The 21,554-nt window shown below is 47.5% G+C and overlaps 1 protein-coding gene across 3 annotated transcripts in view; it reads left to right on the forward strand.

Annotated features, from left to right (window-relative positions):
* The window catches only part of LOC148477190 (voltage-dependent L-type calcium channel subunit alpha-1C-like), a 477,994-nt gene that overhangs the window by 436,564 nt on the left and 19,876 nt on the right, over positions 1-21,554 (forward strand). For all 3 annotated transcript variants that reach the window (XM_088457088.1, XM_088457087.1, XM_088457089.1), the window contains exons 6-9: positions 839-994; positions 1,974-2,170; positions 12,387-12,490; positions 16,536-16,708. In XM_088457088.1, the coding sequence (XP_088313214.1) occupies positions 839-994; positions 1,974-2,170; positions 12,387-12,490; positions 16,536-16,708 (630 nt within the window). The remainder of the gene's footprint in view (positions 1-838; positions 995-1,973; positions 2,171-12,386; positions 12,491-16,535; positions 16,709-21,554) is intronic.

A 21,554-nucleotide genomic window follows, 5' to 3' on the forward strand; every position in this document is an offset into this window, starting at 1 on the left:
TTGGCACCCTGCTAGCATAAAAAAGCTCAGAGGGCCAGACCAAATTACTCCGGGGGCCTTATACGGCCCCCGGGCCTGAGGTTCCCCATCCCTGGTTTAGGGTTAGGCACTAGGGGTCCAGGGTTAGGCACTAAGGGGGAAGGTTTAGGTTGCGGGGAGGGGGTTAGGTTTAGGCACCAGGAAGGGAGGGTTAGGGGTAGGGAGAGGGGGAGGGTTTGGATACCGACTGACTGGTGTCGGTATCCTAACCCTAAACGCAGGGATCCCGGGCGCTGGCATCCTGTACCCAACCCTAATTTAGAATTTTCATTTCTTTTGCAATCTTCATTCATACTCAGGATTACAGTACTCGCATTGTGATAGAAGATGTTTTTTTTTTTTTAATTAAATCCACCCTAATGGCAAATGTGCCTTTTGCTAGCAAAACAAATGTTAGCTATCTTATAACCTGACTGAGTGTAATATTTACTAAAGGCCGATTATAATTGATCAGAATCGTTGTTGTATTTCTGGGGCTAAATCACACATTTGCTAACAGACATTTTTTGATTTGTTTTTTAAGTATTAGTAAATGAGTGTGTGACACATAACAGCGATGTTGATCGATCTTAAATTAATTAAAAAAAAAAATTGACCTTTAGTAAATATGCCGCTAAGTGTGTCTGGATGTAAGTAAATACTCCTGGCGTTTATCCTGCTGGCGCAGCGCTAGATGCATCCGTCTCACGTCTAAATACGCGCTTTTTGAACGCATTCATTTGCCAGGTGCTTGTATATAAAGGTGTGCGCTGTGATATATATACGGTACGTGGGTGACGTTTCCGCCTTCTGTGCGCAGGTCTCCAGGTGGTGCTGAACTCCATCATTAAGGCCATGGTTCCGCTGCTGCACATCGCGCTGCTGGTGCTGTTTGTGATTATCATCTACGCGATCATCGGCCTGGAGCTGTTTATGGGGAAAATGCACAAGACCTGCTACTACCTGGCCAACAAAGGTGAGAGGAGAACCGTAGTCACACTGCTGTGCACGAAGGCTGTTCCTGTCAGCAACTGAGTACAGGAACGGAGATCAGTCTAGCAATCTAGAAGTCATGTCTTGGGGCTGCTCCTGGTTCCTTAATACGAGATTCTCTGAATACAAAATAATATATCTTTATGTATCTGACAGTTTGTTCTAGCTAAGGAATCACGGTAAGATTGTCATGGCGAAACGCGTGGGTGAAACACGTATGTATGGTTAAGACGTGTAAGGCGTTTGTAATGTGCCTCTGTCACCTAGTCAGCATTAGGGGCCATATTGTGCACCGATCCAATGTCCATAACAATGCAGCTTATTGATTAACAAGGAAACTGCGGCACCATGGAGGTATGAGGTGACTTGTGCCTCGTACCTCAATGTTGTTTTTGTTTCCCTGTAGACTTAGGCTGCACACTGGCTGCCTCCGTTGGGTGCAGGTGATAAGGTACCACTAACCTCTGATTGGTTGCTATGGGTTACAGTATGTTTATGCCATGTTGTGAATGATCATATGTAGATTGCTCTGTCATTTATAATCCAGGCGTTTGTGATAATTGAATTAGCAGTTATTTCAGGTAATGATAATTAGCTGTCATTGGATGCGCTATAGGCTGGGAAGCATATTTCATTATAACATGATATCATTACATCGCTGTGTGATAAATCTAATATAGGATACACGTACGACAAGTCTCCCATCAATCCCGAGCACAGCGCGTTGGACAATTGTTCAGCTCAACCACACGTGTACTAAAATAATGCACATTATATATCTATAGAGCGCTGTTCACTATTGTGTGAAATGTCTTTTTCCGGTCTGGTTATTCCGCGGTGTTTGGTAATAAATGTCAGGCAATAATAGAGAAACGCGTCAGCCACACCGGCTGTCACAGGACCCGCGCACCTCTCTCCCTGCCGCGCGTTCCCTGTATAATCATCTCATTGTCTCTGTACAGATGTTCCCACGGAAGAAGAGCCCTCACCCTGCGCTCTCAATAGCAATAATGGCCGCCACTGCCCCAACGGGACCGTCTGCGATTCTGGCTGGGACGGGCCCAAGCATGGCATCACCAACTTCGACAACTTTGCGTTCGCCATGCTCACTGTCTTCCAATGCATCACCATGGAGGGCTGGACGGATGTGCTATACTGGGTAAGTGACCCACTCCTCGCCGCGTGCCAGCGGCAGCATCTGGGGACGTGGCAGGGGCTTGTGGAATTAGTTGTGGGTGTAAAGATGGGTAGAACCTGTCCCGTGTTTATATCCCACCCTTACGTGTGTGTCCATTTTAAGGATTACTATCGTCTGTAGTTGAGGCAGCCATTCTGTCCGCACGGTATAAATTTGCCCCTGTGCATGCGCAATATGGTTTTGCCTGGGTGGAAAATTGCCCCTTCAAGCCGGGTGTAGCCCTAACTGTAAATTACATTGGGTCAGTCTCACTGGTATCGCCTCTGAGTGACCATCATTAGACTAATGGCGGCGATTATCTGCAGAAATATGGGCGGAACCTTCCCTGAAATATCCGAGAGCAGTTTCCTAGAAATCATTTCTCACGGTGTTAATTAAGCTGCAGCCGGTCTCTCTCTGCGCCCACAAATGACCCATGAATCCTCCCGTGTCTGACGTTACTCTGTTCTGCATTTCATAAACTTGTATAGAAAACATGGTCTGGGAACGTCTCAGTGGCCCCCCAAGGCGTCTTCCGCTTCTGTTGTGGGCTGCAGTCGGGGTCTGGGAAATCCGTCTATTCGCCTCATCGCCCGGCGATAGACAAGCCCCCGATTCACGGCATCCGGCGAGGAAGAGGGGCCGCTGCTAAGACTTTGAAGTGGATTTCCTGAGGCTAAAAAATATGAAAGGGGTTATAAATAGAGGCGCTTCCGAGAATGGGTGCAGGGTTGTGTCAGCGGCCCATCTGCAGGGGGCGTACGTGGGTAGATACGTGGGACGGTGGTTGCTAGGCCGGATTACCTTTGCTGGGTCGCTCTGGCTTTGACAGAGGACTGATCTGTGCTTGTCCGTACCACAGACCCTGCCTGTCTGAGAGCTGGGGGTCTCCCCACTCAACGTACACAACACAAGGTCACATAACAGCATGGAGGTAACAGTGTGGCTGCATGGGTGTATTTGCAGTATATATACATGCGTCCTCAGTCACCCATCCTTTTTGCGTCATATGGCGACTTAGACGCGCAGCTACAGGTCGCATGTCCCAGACTTTCATACTTTGTTCTGAATTTAGCATCATATTCGTATCGCAGCTGCATGCAGAGTAGCGTATCGTGTACCTGGCATTCAGGATGAGCGTTTTTGTTGCAAAGGAATTAGTGTAAAGTCACAGAGTAAGCGCAGCGATGCGTGGGGCGGTGTGGCGCGGCTCACTTGTGCGGTCCTCAGTCTTGTGCTCTTTTTACCCAGATTAGTTAAGAGTCGCACATAGCATCTGCACACAATGCCAGGGTATCACTGAGCCGCCCAACATAATCTGTATTATACCACTGTGTCACCGAGCCGCCCCACATAACCTGTATTATACCACTGTGTCACTGAGCCGCCCCACATAACCTCTATTATACCACTGTGTCACTGAGCCACCCCACATATCCTGTATTATACCACTGTGTCACTGAGCCGCCCCACATAATCCGTATTATACCACTGTGTCACTGAGCCGCCCCACATATCCTTTATTATACCACTGTGTCACTGAGCCGTCCACATATCCTTTATTATACCACTGTGTCACTGAGCCGCCCCACATATCCTGTATTATACCACTATGTCACCGAGTCGCCCCACATATCCTGTATTATACCACTGTGTCACTGAGCCGCCCAACATATCCTTTATTATACCACTGTGTCACTGAGCCGCCCACATATCCTGTATTATACCACTGTGTCACCGAGCCGCCCAACATAATCTGTATTATACCACTGTGTCACTGGGCCGCCCAACATATCCTGTATTATACCACTGTGTCACTGAGCCGCCCAACATAATCTGTATTATACCACTGTGTCACTGAGCTGCCCCACATATCCTGTATTATACCACTGTGTCACTGAGCCGCCCCACATATCCTGTATTATACCACTGTGTCACCGAGCCGCCCCACATAACCTGTATTATACCACTGTGTCACCGAGCCGCCCCACATATACTGTATTATACCACTATGTCACCGAGTCGCCCCACATATCCTGTATTATACCACTGTGTCACTGAGCCGCCCAACATAACCTGTATTATACCACTGTGTCACTGAGCCGCCCCACATAACCTGTATTATACCACTGTGTCACCGAGCCGCCCCACATATCCTGTATTATACCACTGTGTCACCGAGCCGCCCCACATAACCTGTATTATACCACTGTGTCACCGAACCGCCCCACATATCCTGTATTATACCACTGTGTCACCGAGCCGCCCCACATAACCTGTATTATACCACTGTGTCACCGAACCGCCCCACATATCCTGTATTATACCACTGTGTCATCGAGCCGCCCAACATAATCTGTATTATACCACTGTGTCACTGAGCCGCCCCACATATACTGTATTATTCCACTATGTCACTGAACCGCCCCACATAACCTGTATTATACCACTATGTCACCGAGCCGCCCCAAATATCCTGTATTATACCACTGTGTCACCGAGCCGCCCCACATATACTGTATTATACCACTGTGTCACTGAGCCGCCCCACATATACTGTATTATTCCACTATGTCACTGAGCCGCCCAACATAATCTGTATTATACCACTGTGTCACCGAGCCGCCCCACATATCCTGTATTATACCACTGTGTCACCGAGCCGCCCAACATAATCTGTATTATACCACTGTGTCACCGAGCCGCCCAACATAACCTGTATTATACCACTGTGTCACCGAGCCGCCCAACATAATCTGTATTATACCACTGTGTCACCGAGCCGCCCCACATATACTGTATTATACCACTGTGTCACCGAGCCGCCCCACATATCCTGTATTATACCACTTTTTCACCGAGCCGCCCAACATAATCTGTATTATACCACTGTGTCACCGAGCCGCCCCACATATACTGTATTATACCACTGTGTCACCGAGCCGCCCCACATATACTGTATTATACCACTGTGTCACTGAACCGCCCCACATAACCTGTATTATACCACTATGTCACTGAGCCGCCCCAAATATCCTGTATTATACCACTGTGTCACCGAGCCGCCCCACATATACTGTATTATACCACTGTGTCACTGAGCCGCCCCACATATACTGTATTATTCCACTATGTCACTGAGCCGCCCCACATAACCTGTATTATACCATTGTGTCAATGAGCCGCCCCAAATATCCTGTATTATACCACTGTGTCACCGAGCCGCCCCACATATACTGTATTATACCACTGTGTCACTGAGCCGCCCCAAACATCCTGTGTTATACCACTGTGTCACCGAGCCGCCCCAAATATCCTGTATTATACCACTGTGTCACCGAGCCGCCCAACATAATCTGTATTATACCACTGTGTCACTGAGCCGCCCCACATATCCTGTATTATACCACTGTGTCACCGAGCCGCCCCACATATCCTGTATTATACCACTGTGCCACTGAGCCGCCCCACATATCCTGTATTATACCACTGTGTCACTGAGCCGCCCCACATATCCTGTATTATACCACTGTGTCACTGAGCCGCCCAACATAATCTGTATTATACCACTGTGTCACTGAGCCGCCCCACATATCCTGTATTATACCACTGTGTCACCGAGCCGCCCAACATAATCTGTATTATACCACTATGTCACCGAGCCGCCCAACATAACCTGTATTATACCACTGTGTCACCGAGCCGCCCAACATAATCTGTATTATACCACTGTGTCACTGAGCAGCCCCACATAATCTGTATTATACCACTGTGTCACTGAGCCGCCCAACATAACCTGTATTATACCACTGTGTCACTGAGCCGCCCAACATAACCTGTATTATACCACTGTGTCACTAAGCCGCCCAACATAACTTGTATTATACCACTGTGTCACTGAGCAACCCAACATATCCTGTATTATACCACTGTGTCACTTATACCACTGTGTCACCGAGCCGCCCAACATAACCTGTATTATACCACTGTGTCACAAGTCGCTCAACATAACCTATATTATACCACTGTGTCACCGAGCCGCCCAACATAACTTGTATTATACCACTGTGTCACTTATACCATTGTGTCACCGAGCAACCCAACATATCCTGTGTTATACCACTGTGTCACCGAGCCGCCCAACATAATCTGTATTATACCACTATGTCACCGAGCCGCCCAACATAACCTGTATTATACCACTGTGTCACCGAGCCGCCCAACATAATCTGTATTATACCACTGTGTCACTGAGCAGCCCCACATAATCTGTATTATACCACTGTGTCACTGAGCCGCCCAACATAACCTGTATTATACCACTGTGTCACTGAGCCGCCCAACATAACCTGTATTATACCACTGTGTCACTAAGCCGCCCAACATAACTTGTATTATACCACTGTGTCACTGAGCCGCCCAACATAATCTGTATTATACCACTGTGTCACTGAGCTGCCCCACATATCCTGTATTATACCACTGTGTCACTGAGCCGCCCCACATATCCTGTATTATACCACTGTGTCACCGAGCCGCCCCACATAACCTGTATTATACCACTGTGTCACCGAGCCGCCCCACATATACTGTATTATACCACTATGTCACCGAGTCGCCCCACATATCCTGTATTATACCACTGTGTCACTGAGCCGCCCAACATAACCTGTATTATACCACTGTGTCACTGAGCCGCCCCACATAACCTGTATTATACCACTGTGTCACCGAGCCGCCCCACATATCCTGTATTATACCACTGTGTCACCGAGCCGCCCCACATAACCTGTATTATACCACTGTGTCACCGAACCGCCCCACATATCCTGTATTATACCACTGTGTCACCGAGCCGCCCCACATAACCTGTATTATACCACTGTGTCACCGAACCGCCCCACATATCCTGTATTATACCACTGTGTCATCGAGCCGCCCAACATAATCTGTATTATACCACTGTGTCACTGAGCCGCCCCACATATACTGTATTATTCCACTATGTCACTGAACCGCCCCACATAACCTGTATTATACCACTATGTCACCGAGCCGCCCCAAATATCCTGTATTATACCACTGTGTCACCGAGCCGCCCCACATATACTGTATTATACCACTGTGTCACTGAGCCGCCCCACATATACTGTATTATTCCACTATGTCACTGAGCCGCCCAACATAATCTGTATTATACCACTGTGTCACCGAGCCGCCCCACATATCCTGTATTATACCACTGTGTCACCGAGCCGCCCAACATAATCTGTATTATACCACTGTGTCACCGAGCCGCCCAACATAACCTGTATTATACCACTGTGTCACCGAGCCGCCCAACATAATCTGTATTATACCACTGTGTCACCGAGCCGCCCCACATATACTGTATTATACCACTGTGTCACCGAGCCGCCCCACATATCCTGTATTATACCACTTTTTCACCGAGCCGCCCAACATAATCTGTATTATACCACTGTGTCACCGAGCCGCCCCACATATACTGTATTATACCACTGTGTCACCGAGCCGCCCCACATATACTGTATTATACCACTGTGTCACTGAACCGCCCCACATAACCTGTATTATACCACTATGTCACTGAGCCGCCCCAAATATCCTGTATTATACCACTGTGTCACCGAGCCGCCCCACATATACTGTATTATACCACTGTGTCACTGAGCCGCCCCACATATACTGTATTATTCCACTATGTCACTGAGCCGCCCCACATAACCTGTATTATACCATTGTGTCAATGAGCCGCCCCAAATATCCTGTATTATACCACTGTGTCACCGAGCCGCCCCACATATACTGTATTATACCACTGTGTCACTGAGCCGCCCCAAACATCCTGTGTTATACCACTGTGTCACCGAGCCGCCCCAAATATCCTGTATTATACCACTGTGTCACCGAGCCGCCCAACATAATCTGTATTATACCACTGTGTCACTGAGCCGCCCCACATATCCTGTATTATACCACTGTGTCACCGAGCCGCCCCACATATCCTGTATTATACCACTGTGCCACTGAGCCGCCCCACATATCCTGTATTATACCACTGTGTCACTGAGCCGCCCCACATATCCTGTATTATACCACTGTGTCACTGAGCCGCCCAACATAATCTGTATTATACCACTGTGTCACTGAGCCGCCCCACATATCCTGTATTATACCACTGTGTCACCGAGCCGCCCAACATAATCTGTATTATACCACTATGTCACCGAGCCGCCCAACATAACCTGTATTATACCACTGTGTCACCGAGCCGCCCAACATAATCTGTATTATACCACTGTGTCACTGAGCAGCCCCACATAATCTGTATTATACCACTGTGTCACTGAGCCGCCCAACATAACCTGTATTATACCACTGTGTCACTGAGCCGCCCAACATAACCTGTATTATACCACTGTGTCACTAAGCCGCCCAACATAACTTGTATTATACCACTGTGTCACTGAGCAACCCAACATATCCTGTATTATACCACTGTGTCACTTATACCACTGTGTCACCGAGCCGCCCAACATAACCTGTATTATACCACTGTGTCACAAGTCGCTCAACATAACCTATATTATACCACTGTGTCACCGAGCCGCCCAACATAACTTGTATTATACCACTGTGTCACTTATACCATTGTGTCACCGAGCAACCCAACATATCCTGTGTTATACCACTGTGTCACCGAGCCGCCCAACATAATCTGTATTATACCACTATGTCACCGAGCCGCCCAACATAACCTGTATTATACCACTGTGTCACCGAGCCGCCCAACATAATCTGTATTATACCACTGTGTCACTGAGCAGCCCCACATAATCTGTATTATACCACTGTGTCACTGAGCCGCCCAACATAACCTGTATTATACCACTGTGTCACTGAGCCGCCCAACATAACCTGTATTATACCACTGTGTCACTAAGCCGCCCAACATAACTTGTATTATACCACTGTGTCACTGAGCAACCCAACATATCCTGTATTATACCACTGTGTCACTTATACCACTGTGTCACCGAGCCGCCCAACATAACCTGTATTATACCACTGTGTCACAAGTCGCTCAACATAACCTATATTATACCACTGTGTCACCGAGCCGCCCAACATAACTTGTATTATACCACTGTGTCACTTATACCATTGTGTCACCGAGCAACCCAACATATCCTGTGTTATACCACTGTGTCACAAGTCGCTCAACATAACCTATATTATACCACTGTGTCACCGAGCCGCCCAACATAACTTGTATTATACCACTGTGTCACTTATACCATTGTGTCACCGAGCAACCCAACATATCCTGTGTTATACCACTGTGTCACAAGTCGCTCAACATAACCTATATTATACCACTGTGTCACTAAGCCGCCCAACATAACTTGTATTATACCACTGTGTCACTGAGCAACCCAACATATCCTGTATTATACCACTGTGTCACTTATACCACTGTGTCACCGAGCCGCCCAACATAACCTGTATTATACCACTGTGTCACAAGTCGCTCAACATAACCTATATTATACCACTGTGTCACCGAGCCGCCCAACATAACTTGTATTATACCACTGTGTCACTTATACCATTGTGTCACCGAGCAACCCAACATATCCTGTGTTATACCACTGTGTCACAAGTCGCTCAACATAACCTATATTATACCACTGTGTCACTGAGCCACCCCACATATCCTGTATTATACCACTGTGTCACTTATACCATTGTGTCACCGAGCCATCCAGCAGGCAATACTTACAACACCAGGGACAGGGTGAGTTCTGTGGTCACTGATAAATGGATGGAGTTTATGGATAAGTAGAGGTATATACCGGGGAGCAGACATCCGTGTATGTGGACCTTTTGACCCTGTCAACCAGGGCCGGATTGAGGGCCACATGGGCCTGGAGCTGAAAATGACCAAGGGCCTATTATGAGAAGCAGAGGAGATGTGACCAGTGCTGTATAGGTGTGACCAGTGCCATGTGGGCATGTACACCCCTATACCCAATGTTTCCCTAAATATGTAAGAAAAAAATGCTTAATTTTGTGAGGTAAATAGAAATACAATTTTACTACTTATGATTTATGGCTGACCGTGTGGACAGCAGATGGCTAGTCAACATCATGTTGTCATGACAATGGGCCTATTTTTATGTGGAGGCCTGGAGCTGTAGCTCCATCCGCCCCATTGTTAATCAGGCCTTGCTGTCAACCATTCACTTTCAATCTTCTGGTGTCTATCTAGTGATGTCTAATTATCAATCCACACTTGGCTGGCAGCCCCTCCTTATGCCGGGCACCATCTATGCAAATGAGGGGGAGGAGACAGATCCAGCAGACATTACAGTAGTGTAAGCAGAGAGATGGCCCTGGCACTGTATGTAAATGAGAGGGAGGAGACAGATTCAGTAGACATTGTAGTAGTGTAAGCAGATGACCCCTGGCACTGTATGTAAATGAGGGGGAGGAGACAGATCCAGCAGACATTACAGTAGTGTAAGCAGATGGCCCCTGGCACTGTATGTAAATGAGGGGGAGGAGACTGATCCAGCAGACATTGTAGTAGTGTAAGCAGACTGATGGCTCCTGGCACTGTATGTAAATGAGGGGGAGGAGACTGATCCAGCAGACATTGTAGTAGTGTAAGCAGATGACCCCTGGCACTGTATGTAAATGAGGGGGAGGAGACTGATCCAGCAGACATTACAGTAGTGTAAGCAGAGAGATGGCTCCTGGCACTGTATGTAAATGAGGGGGAGGAGACAGATCCAGCAGACATTACAGTAGAGTAAGCAGAGAGATGGCCCTGGCACTGTATGTAAATGTGGGGGAGGAGACAGATTCAGTAGACATTACAGTAGTTTAAGCAGAGAAATGGCCCTGGCACTGTATGTAAATGAGGGGGAGGAGACTGATCCAGCAGACATTACAGTAGTGTAAGCAGAGAGATGGCTCCTGGCACTGTATGTAAATGAGGGGGAGGAGACAGATCCAGCAGACATTACAGTAGAGTAAGCAGAGAGATGGCCCTGGCACTGTATGTAAATGTGGGGGAGGAGACAGATTCAGTAGATATTACAGTAGTTTAAGCAGAGAAATGGCCCTGGCACTGTATGTAAATGAGGGGGAGGAGACAGATTCAGTAGACATTGTAGTAGTGTAAGCAGAGAGATGGCCCCTGGCACTGTATGTAAATGAGGGGGAGGAGACAGATCCAGCAGACATTACAGTAGTGTAAGCAGAGAGATGGCCCTGGCACTGTATGTAAATGAGGGGGAGGAGACAGATCCAGCAGACATTACAGTAGTGTAAGCAGAGAGATGGCCCTGGCACTGTATGTAAATGAGGGGGAGGAGACAGATCCAGCAGACATTACAGTAGTGTAAGCAGAGAGATGGCCCCTGGCACTGTATGTAAATGAGGGGGAGGAGACAGATCCAGCAGACATTACAGTAGTGTAAGCAGAGAGATGGCCCCTGGCACTGTATGTAAATGAGGGGGAGGAGACAGATCCAGCAGACATTACAGTAGTGTAAGCAGACTGATGGCCCCTGGCACTGTATGTAAATGAGGGGGAGGAGACAGATCCAGCAGATATTACAGTAGAGTAAGCAGAGAGATGGCTCCTGGCACTGTATGTAAATGAGGGGGAGGAGACAGATCCAGCAGACATTACAGTAGTGTAAGCAGAGAGATGGCCCCTGGCACTGTATGTAAATGAGGGGGAGGAGACAGATCCAGCAGATATTACAGTAGAGTAAGCAGAGAGATGGCTCCTGGCACTGTATGTAAATGAGGGGGAGGAGACAGATCCAGCAGACATTACAGTAGTGTAAGCAGAGAGATGGCCCCTGGCACTGTATGTAAATGAGGGGGAGGAGACAGATCCAGCAGATATTACAGTAGAGAGATGGCTCCTGGCACTGTATGTAAATGAGGGGGAGGAGACAGATCCAGCAGACATTACAGTAGTGTAAGCAGAGAGATGGCCCCTGGCACTGTATGTAAATGAGGGGGAGGAGACAGATCCAGCAGACATTACAGTAGAGTAAAAGGATGGATTATGCGGCAGTGCTTTGGGCAGATGGGGGGGGGATGTACATACGGCCTGTACCTTTGCTCTAACGTCACGTCTCTCTCTCCGTAGATGCAGGACGCCATGGGGTATGAGCTGCCCTGCATCTACTTTGTCAGCCTCGTTATCTTTGGATCGTTCTTCGTACTGAACCTGGTTCTCGGTGTGCTGAGTGGGTAAGACCGTGTGTTGCTTCTCTTCTGCTGACTCATTCATTTGTTTGAAGTTGTTGTTTTGTTCTCCTTTTGGGAACATCCTGCTCATGCCTGTATTATTACATTAATAACAGCTGCTCCCAGTATATTTCTTATTGCAGGGAATGGTCTTCATCTGTAGGGGGCTCTCCGTCTTCAGACCGCTCCGTCATTATTTCCTGCACTCCTTACTGAATGCTCTGCTGTTTATCGCTAGCTCAGAGGTTCCCAAGCTGGCTCCTCAAGGCACACTAATAGGCCAGGTTTTAAGGATATCCATGCTTGACCACAGGTGACGTAACTAGTACTTCAGTCAATTTGAATTAACCACCTGTGCTCATCCATCTCTCTACTATATCTGTAAGACCTGAACTGTTGGGTAGCCTTGAGTGCCGCGTTTGGGAACCTCTGCTGCTAGCTTCATTATGTGCTTTTCAGCAGCATTTGTGTATCATCAGGCAGAGCTGTTTATTGTGGTTACCCACAACACAGGCTGCTTGGCGGATACAATGGATAGTGTAAGTATATTATATCCCAGACGCATTAATAGACAACTCTGTCCGATTATAAACAGATGGGTCCACATACATCTAGCCTCCTGGCGCGTTAAATAGCCCTTCTAGTCATGCCATGCCTTGGCGTGACTCCGTAGCGCCAAGCATATTTTCGTGCATCTTTTTACCTTCAAATGCGTCTTATTCGCACAACGATGCTAATATTTAGCACAAAATAAAGTAAAATGCCTGCGTTCTGTGAGCGAGTGCGGGTGTATCTGCATGCGCTATGCTACGTGACACTGTTACAGCCACTGACGCTGTGACGTAGCATTTCGCATGCAGACACACCTGCAGACGCACACAGAATGCAGGCGTGCCGCATATCATTTTACTCAGCGGAAGCTGCTTGTGCTATCTATTCACATCACTGTGCAAATAAGACTCATTTGCAGGTAAAAAGACGCTACCAAGTTACACTGAGCTCCCGCGTTATGTGTGGCGTGACTCGTAGCGCACGGAGGATAGATGTATGTGGGCACATCTGTATCTATAATAATGCACAGACCCACATAGCGCACAGAGCTCTGTTCATGGGCTCAAAGCGTGACATTTTGCATACGGCGGATGCGCAGATGCGAATTATTGCATATGTCCATCCTATTCTGAGTCGTACGGCACGTGCGGATCTGTCTGTTCCTGATATTGGGCGTTTCGTGGGGCGCCAACAGGGCGGTTGCAATGCGAGTGCACGGAACCGCCATGGCTTGTGGGGATGTGTCCATTGCTGAGTCCTGCGTACAGGGAAGGGGGGGGGGCCTGTTTCTCACGGTGTAAAATGATTGGATGGCTCAAGTTCCCGCTTGCAGATGCACGGACCCGCGCAACGAAGCTACGGATTCTTGCAAGAGCATATGGTATGAAATCCGGCTTCCGCGTCAGAATTTTATTTCTACCTCACCAGCCGTACATCCCGAGGTCGCCTTAGGCCGCAGCCTCCGCAGACAGACCATAATAACAAGCCACAACCTGCGCGGATCTCCGTCACACAGACACTGATTGATATGCAGCTGGGGTCACAGCAAATGGTTAATGTGGTTCCCGTGTCCTGACATCCCTGACCCCCTCCCTCAGTCTCACAGACCCCTCTTCTAGTCCTCTGAGGATGGCGGTATTCTGCAGTCTTCATGGTCCCCCTCCCCCCCCTCCAGTTCGGGCCTAGAGCCCTTGAAACACAAGGGTGTGAATGGCGCGGCTGGAAATGACAGGTTCAGCGACGGAGACGCGAGCACTCGAAATTCTGAGCTTTGTTCATTATCACCATAAACAGCTGCTGCCGAACGTTACCAGCCCCTTTATCTCGCTGCAGATACAATTGCAGCCTTTTATCTCACAAATAATACCTTGAATAAAAATGTTTACAGCTGATAATACACTGCGCCGCGTGTCGCTCATACGCTCAAGTGACAACACGGCGAGCGGGAAAGACTGGCTGAGTTACTGAGCTCAGAGCATTGTCGGGATCACAGGCGCTGCAGCTCGGGAAACGGGGCGTGCGGTCTCCGAGCCTGTGAATGTGACAATGACAGTGTCTGATGTTTATAGGGTCAAAGTTTTCTGAGGACAAATCGTTGTTTTTACGGTAATTTATTTATTTTTTTTTTAATTTGCTCGTTTTGTTTTTTTTGCGAAAGTGGATTTGTCACTGACACACACTGACGGTAATTAATGCACGGGGAATGCCTCGCGCCTCGGTGATGTCACTTGCTACTCGTGAATTAATATTCTTATGACAGCGCCAGTTTAGGGAGGAGGGGGTGTATCAAGGAAAAATAAAATGCCCCTTAGTGTGCCCCTGCCATGGATATCCAAAAAAGACGCCATGGCGGCCATCTTGTCCCTATACTTAATGACACATAAATCATTAGAGGGGAAAGCATTTGCGGTGGAATCTTACAGGGGAAAAGTCTGATTGTCATAGTCCCAGTTATATAATCCTAATGTCCCGCCGTCGCTCTGCCATTTCTGCGCTATTTTGCAGAATCTACAGTCAATCCATTTAGGTGCAAATTGCGAGTTTGTTTCATGAAACTCAACAACTTGCACGAATGCTGCGCACCTGAGATTACTCCAATTCAATTAAAAATGCCTGTTCGCGGTACTCACAGTGGGGGTTTACAAATTGACTGCGAAATGCGATGTTGGAGGAGTGCATGAAGTGGGGAAACCATCCCGGACCCCTCAAAATTGATAATTTCGTTAGCAGGAACGTATAGCAGGCTGTTTGTGGGCATTAGGAAAGTACAGAAGGTTTTTAAATGATGTCAAATGATGCAAAAAAAATGCAAAGAAATTACAAAAAAAACCCAAAACAAAACTTTTTCGTTTAATCTCAAACAAATTAAACGAAAAATGCAAAAAAATTAGAAAAAAAAAGGTGCTTTTGAGGTATTTTGAGGGCACTTTGAAAAATTGTAAAACGAAATGATTAAAAAAAAACACAATTATTTTTCAATTAAAATAAATATTGTAATTAAATTTGGGGTCATTTTTTTTTTTTAACCCCCCAAAATTACATGTAATTATTGGACTAATGAAGCTAATTTGAAACTTGACTAATTAATCATTGGGGGGGGGTGTCCAATGTGTTCAGCACAGTGTCCCCACATTTTAACCTTAAAATAAAGATTTCCCTTTGCATCTTTCACCCTCAGGGAGGTGCGAGTGTAAAAATGCAAATTCACTCTGACTGGTTCAGTGCGCGTTGCTAATTGGATTGCAAAAATGAATTCGCTATGGGCATTCAAAGAGAAAACAGCAACTCGCACCTCGCAATTCGCACCTAACTGTATTGACCTGAATGATTGAAGCTGGGAAAACAATTCCGGCCTGTGGTGGGGGCGATTTCGGCAAGGGACAGTTTTCGCTAAATGAAAAAAACAAAAAAATGTTTTTAAAATGTGCGCGTTTCTTCGTTTTATATCGGTTCCGTGGCTAATTGGGTTTATACCTTTTCTGGTTCTACATGTGTCATTAATTAAAGGGAGGTGTTAGGTACCCTGACGATGGCTGATCAATTAGTGGCAATAACCTAGAACTCTCGGTGCTGTTATAATTTTGAAGATATAACACACAGCATATGTATTTCACGTGTGCCTGGTTTTTATATGACTGATCTGTATGTCTGGGAACGTCTCTTCCGGGGAGTACTGCTGGGGCTGGGACCTGGGTGATCTCTGTGCCCCGCTGGTGCAAATCACTGATAATAATCCTCAGTGATGGATGACCGGTGTAACTTATTGCTGAGTCCCCCAGGAGAGCGGCTCCCATCCGCCATTATCTGCTAGCCTTAAAAGCAGGAGAAGGGACCAGATCTATACTGTATGTAATTTATCTGATCGCCACGTTGGCTGAGATCGGTTTAGGACACAGAGGCCAATAGTCTTGCCGGCACAACCACGCCGCACCTCTGCTTCCCGCCTGCCGCCATTATCTTTCATCCCGCTAGCTGTGACTTGTCCCTGTCTTACCAGAGAGTTTTCCAAGGAGAGGGAGAAGGCGAAAGCTCGGGGGGACTTCCAGAAGCTGAGGGAGAAGCAGCAGCTGGAAGAAGACCTGAAGGGGTATCTGGACTGGATCACACAGGCAGAAGACATAGACCCTGAGAACGAGGACGAGGATATCGATGAGGATAAACCCCGTAACAGTAAGTGGCAGCTCCTGTAGTGCCTCTGATTGGTTACCGGGGGAGGGGGATCCAGGAGATACCGACCGGCGAGCCTGACACTTTCCCATTCTATTGGATTTGTCTCTTTTCTTTGGGAAGGTAGATGCACTAAAGCCTTGGAGAGAGTTAAACTACCAGCCAATCCGCTCCTAACTGTCATGTTGCAGGCTGTGCTTGAAAAATGACAGTTAGGAGCTGATTGGTTGGCAGTTTATCACTCTGCAAGGCTTAGTGCATCTATATGTGAGAAGCTTTAACTTTCTTTGAGATGCAGTGTAAACGTAACAGTGAGTTTCCCTATAATGACCGGGTCTGTGTCCCATTACAGTGTATTGTACTTAGGATAAATGACGAAACACCGTTACTATGTATGTTCCTTGCACAGCGCTGCGGACACTATGTGGCGCCTTCAAAATGAAAGATTATAATAACAACAGGCACAAGGTCATGTATTCAGTACAGAAAATAATGTGAAAAAATGACATTTGCAGTGCACCCTGGGAAACACATAGACAATGGTGATAAAATGTTAAACACATAAATGTACCGATTCTTACAAGGGAGGCTGAGGGCGGGATTAAATTGCACACGATGTGCCGGCTGCGCGCACATCAGCCAGTTACTTGCGATGTTGGCGGGCGCAATGTGCCGTCCAGGAATGGTGTGCAATTGAACTCCCTCCAAAATGTCATACGGACCCTGAGCGGTAACTACTCTGCGTTAGAGGAAGTGGCTGTGGTTCAGGGGACTCCAGACAACGGTGCATGTTTTCAGGCATCACTCTTTGATCCAACCGGACTCATTCATTTACGTAATATAAAATGGGAAACGCTGGCCGGTAGGTTTGTACGGAGTCTATTTACTAAGCCTTGGATGGAAGTAAAGTGAGCGGAGATAAGGTACCAGCCAATCAGCTCCTAACTGTCATTTTTCAAACGCGCTTGTGACATGGCAGTTAGGAGCTGATTGGCTAGTACCTTATCTCATCCAAGGCTTAGTACATAGACCCTTTAGTGACTTTGCGGCCTCTCTGCGTTACGTTTGGGCCACCTCTGAGCCTGATAAACATTTCCCTCAGCCCCGATGCCATGCAGCCTGCCAGGATCTGTGTATAACATGTATGTAGATGATGTAGCACCCCTGGGAGGGGCAGAGAGAGCTGTGTTGTGTCCATTTATTAGGAGCAGGCGATGCCGTGTGGGGGGTGACTGCATCCCAGTCCATCTCCCCTCACGTCCCATCTGATTATATTATATTATAACATGACAGCTCATCTCTTTACCAGCACACACACAGGGTTTTCCCAGCACTCCTCTTACTTACCAATGGGTCTGTATAACATCCCAGGTACTGGTAGGAGCAGGGGGCGTAACCAGAACTTTGTGCACCCCACAGCGATATTTTAACGGGTCCCCCAAGGTTTCTAGACACTGACATTTCTTCCATCCCCTAACGGCTGGCGGCCCCCCTTCTGCTCTGGGAGGAAGGGAATGCCAGATTACTATTCTCCTCTGAGCAGAATTTTATTCCGGAACCCTAGAATGGGAGCTCCCATGTCCCTTTCCTCATACCCCATTAGTTACGCCACTTGGTAGAACCCGTTGCGATCCTGAGGAAGCCTCTGTGACATCATCAAACCGCAGGAAGCCCGCCATCTTACAGCTCATTGGCTGTGACTGATCGCAGGAGATTAATTTCACCGGCTCGCCAGTACACGGCGGCTGCTAGTTTATATCACACCTCAGTCATTATAGCGAGAGGCGTTAAGAGAGGGATATAAGTGATTTTCTCATTAAAAGTTGTTAATGACTGCACGTTCCAATTGATGCTAGATTGTCAGCTGTGTGTGACAGGTGCTCGGCGGAGGCTGCACTGGGTAGGGATGTGCCAATGATCAGGAGCCAAGCGAGGCAGAGATTATTCCCGTGGTCCTGGGCAGCGCGTGGCTTCGCATTGTACTATTTGTGTCATTCCTTTGATTTATGTTCTGACCTCTCCTTCCAATGACACCAAGCTGACGGCCCTGCTTCACTCTGTGATCTGAAGATACCGTGTCTGTAATGAGCAGGGACATTGGTTCAGGGGAAGGAGGGGCGCAGGGGGGCACAGCTCTCCCTCTCATTCGTTCCAGGCCCCATCTCCATGTCCTTTATTGGCGTCCGCTGAAGCGTAAAATAATTCTCCGCTAAATTTAACAAGTTTATGTGGAAAGCTCAGGCCTGGGAGGCATTCTGCGTGGGCTTTGCTAAATGCCAGGACAGCCCGGCACAGATACGGTTCTATCACGGTACCACAGAGAGCCTCGTCCGCCCGTCATACTGACACGTACGCTCTTGTTCTATGATACATCGGCGTCTGGTTCGGAGTGGGGTGCGCAGAGCCTGTATATACACCCAGTTACGGGGGGAACAGAGGCCCTGATTCAGAGCCGGACGCTATTTGCGCTCGCTCGTTCATTAAAAAGGGGGTGGCTATTCAAATGAACCGTTCGCACTTTGCGGTCTGTTGCCGCCTCTATGTCTGAACGAGCGAACAAAACTTGCGGTCGTAATTTTGAAAAAGACGCCCCCTGGCCGCTCGCATCCTACGTCATGTCCGCTATTTATTAGATTAATCGAGTACATCGACCAGCGTATGAACTGCTCGCTATTCTTGTGGTTGGTTTTTCCTACCGCAATCTTGCGAGCAGTTCTGACTATAAAACAACCAAGTGACGTGGTCAATGACGCTGCTGTATTAATTATGCACTCCCTTAAAACGCCCGTTTTGACCTTTAAGCACGCCTGCGTTCTGATCTCCACTCCCCGTTTTCAAGCACCTTCCCCTGTTACCACCCACATACGCCTCCTCCTGTCACTCAAAATAGCAGGCATTCGCTATTTAGCGAACAAACGATTTTCGGCCGCACTGACTGGTTCGCGCATGCGTATTACAATCCGTACGCATGCGCAGTGGTGCAAACATCACTCATAACGAACAGTAATCTGCAACACAGACATGTTCAGTCTGGGGTCACTAAAGGAAATATAGTGATTTTCCATGTACTCTCATGTGTTCATTTGCCGGTAGACATTACATCAAATTCTGTCATCCTAGACCTGTATGGCCTTGTGTTACATTGGGTATAGGACCGGAATGACCACTGACCCCGGTCTGATTAGGACCTGTCCAAAGTTTGATTTCGGAGCCTAGGCAGGGGGTTTATGGTCAAGTTGCCAACATCATTGTGGTCTGTAAACCACCTCCGGCCTGTCCACCTCTTTGTACGCACGCTCCCGGTGCTTTCCCACGGACAACCAGTGATCCCCCCACATAACTCTATTGGTGTATGCATTACTGCCTCACAGCCTTGTGGTCATGAGATCAATTCCTGACCGTGGCACTATCTGTGTGTAGTGTATATGTTCTCCCTGTGTTTGTGTGGGTTAGCATTCCCGCCTCACAGCCTTGAGGTTGATTCCTGACCAAGGCACTATATGTGTGTAGTTTGTATGTTCTCCCTGTGTTTGTGTGGGTTAGCGTTCCCGCCTCACTGCCTTGACGTCAATTCCTGACCAAAACACTCTCTGCGTGTAGTTTGTATGTTCTCACTGTGTTTGTATGGGTTAGCATTACCGCCTCACAGCCTTGAGGTTAATTCCTGACCAAGGCACTATATGTGTGTAGTTTGTGTGTTCTTCCTGTGTTTGTGTGTGTTAGCATTGCCGCCTCACAGCCTTGAGGTTAATTCCCGACCAAGGAAATATATGTGTGTAGTTTGTGTGTTCTCCCTGTGTTTGTGTGTGTTAGCATTGCCGCCTCACAGCCTTGAGGTTAATTCCTGACCAAGGAAATATATGTGTGTAGTTTGTGTGTTCTCCCTGTGTTTGTGTGTGTTAGCATTACCGCCTCACAGCCTTGAGGTTAATTCCAGACCAAGGAAATATATGTGTGTAGTTTGTGTGTTCTCCCTGTGTTTGTGTGTGTTAGCATTGCCGCCTCACAGCCTTGAGGTTAATTCCTGACCAAGGAAATATATGTGTGTAGTTTGTGTGTTCTCCCTGTGTTTGTGTGGGTTAGCATTACCGCCTTACAGCCTTGAGGTTAATTCCTGACCAAGGAAATTAATGTGTGTAGTTTGTGTGTTCTCCCTGTGTTTGTGTGGGTTAGCATTACCGCCTTACAGTCTTGAGGTTAAGTCCTGACCAAGGCACTATGCGTGTGTAGTTCGTATGTTCTCCCTGTGTTTGCGTGAATCAGCATTATCGTCTCACAGCCTTGAGACCATGAGGACAATTCCTGACCAAGGCACTATCTGTGTGTAGTTTTTATGTTCTTCTGTTTGCATGGGTTTCTTCGGGTGCACCGACTTTCTCCCACTCTCTGAAAACACACTTGTTAGTTAATTAGATTCAGACAAAGTAATGAACCCTAGTGCGTATGTGTGTGAGCATGTGGTAGGGAATATAGATTGTAAGCTCCACTGGGGCAGGGACGGAGGATATTCTCTGTAAAGCGCTGCGGCATATGTGTGCGCTATGTATATAAATAACCAGTAATTAATAAATAGAATTTGTTCTTGCTGATGGATAGTTCTGACGATTCACTCGCCATGTCCTGACAATGCAAGTTCTGATACACAACACTGAGAGGGCATGCATGTAATGTGCGACACAACAGCGCAACACAGGACCGCGTGCAACGGCGTTCCTTACAAGGTGGCAATTGAATGCAATGGCCCAACCAGCGGCAAGCAGGGTACATTACCAGGTAGCATCGATTTTTCATTTACTTCCAAAGAATATAAATTGCTTCAAAGTGGATGATCCCTATTTTTACACCAAGG

This window comes from Taudactylus pleione, unplaced genomic scaffold (genome assembly GCF_031769625.1).
Source record: "Taudactylus pleione unplaced genomic scaffold, aTauple2 ptg000738l, whole genome shotgun sequence".
Taxonomy (NCBI): Eukaryota; Metazoa; Chordata; class Amphibia; order Anura; family Myobatrachidae; genus Taudactylus; species Taudactylus pleione.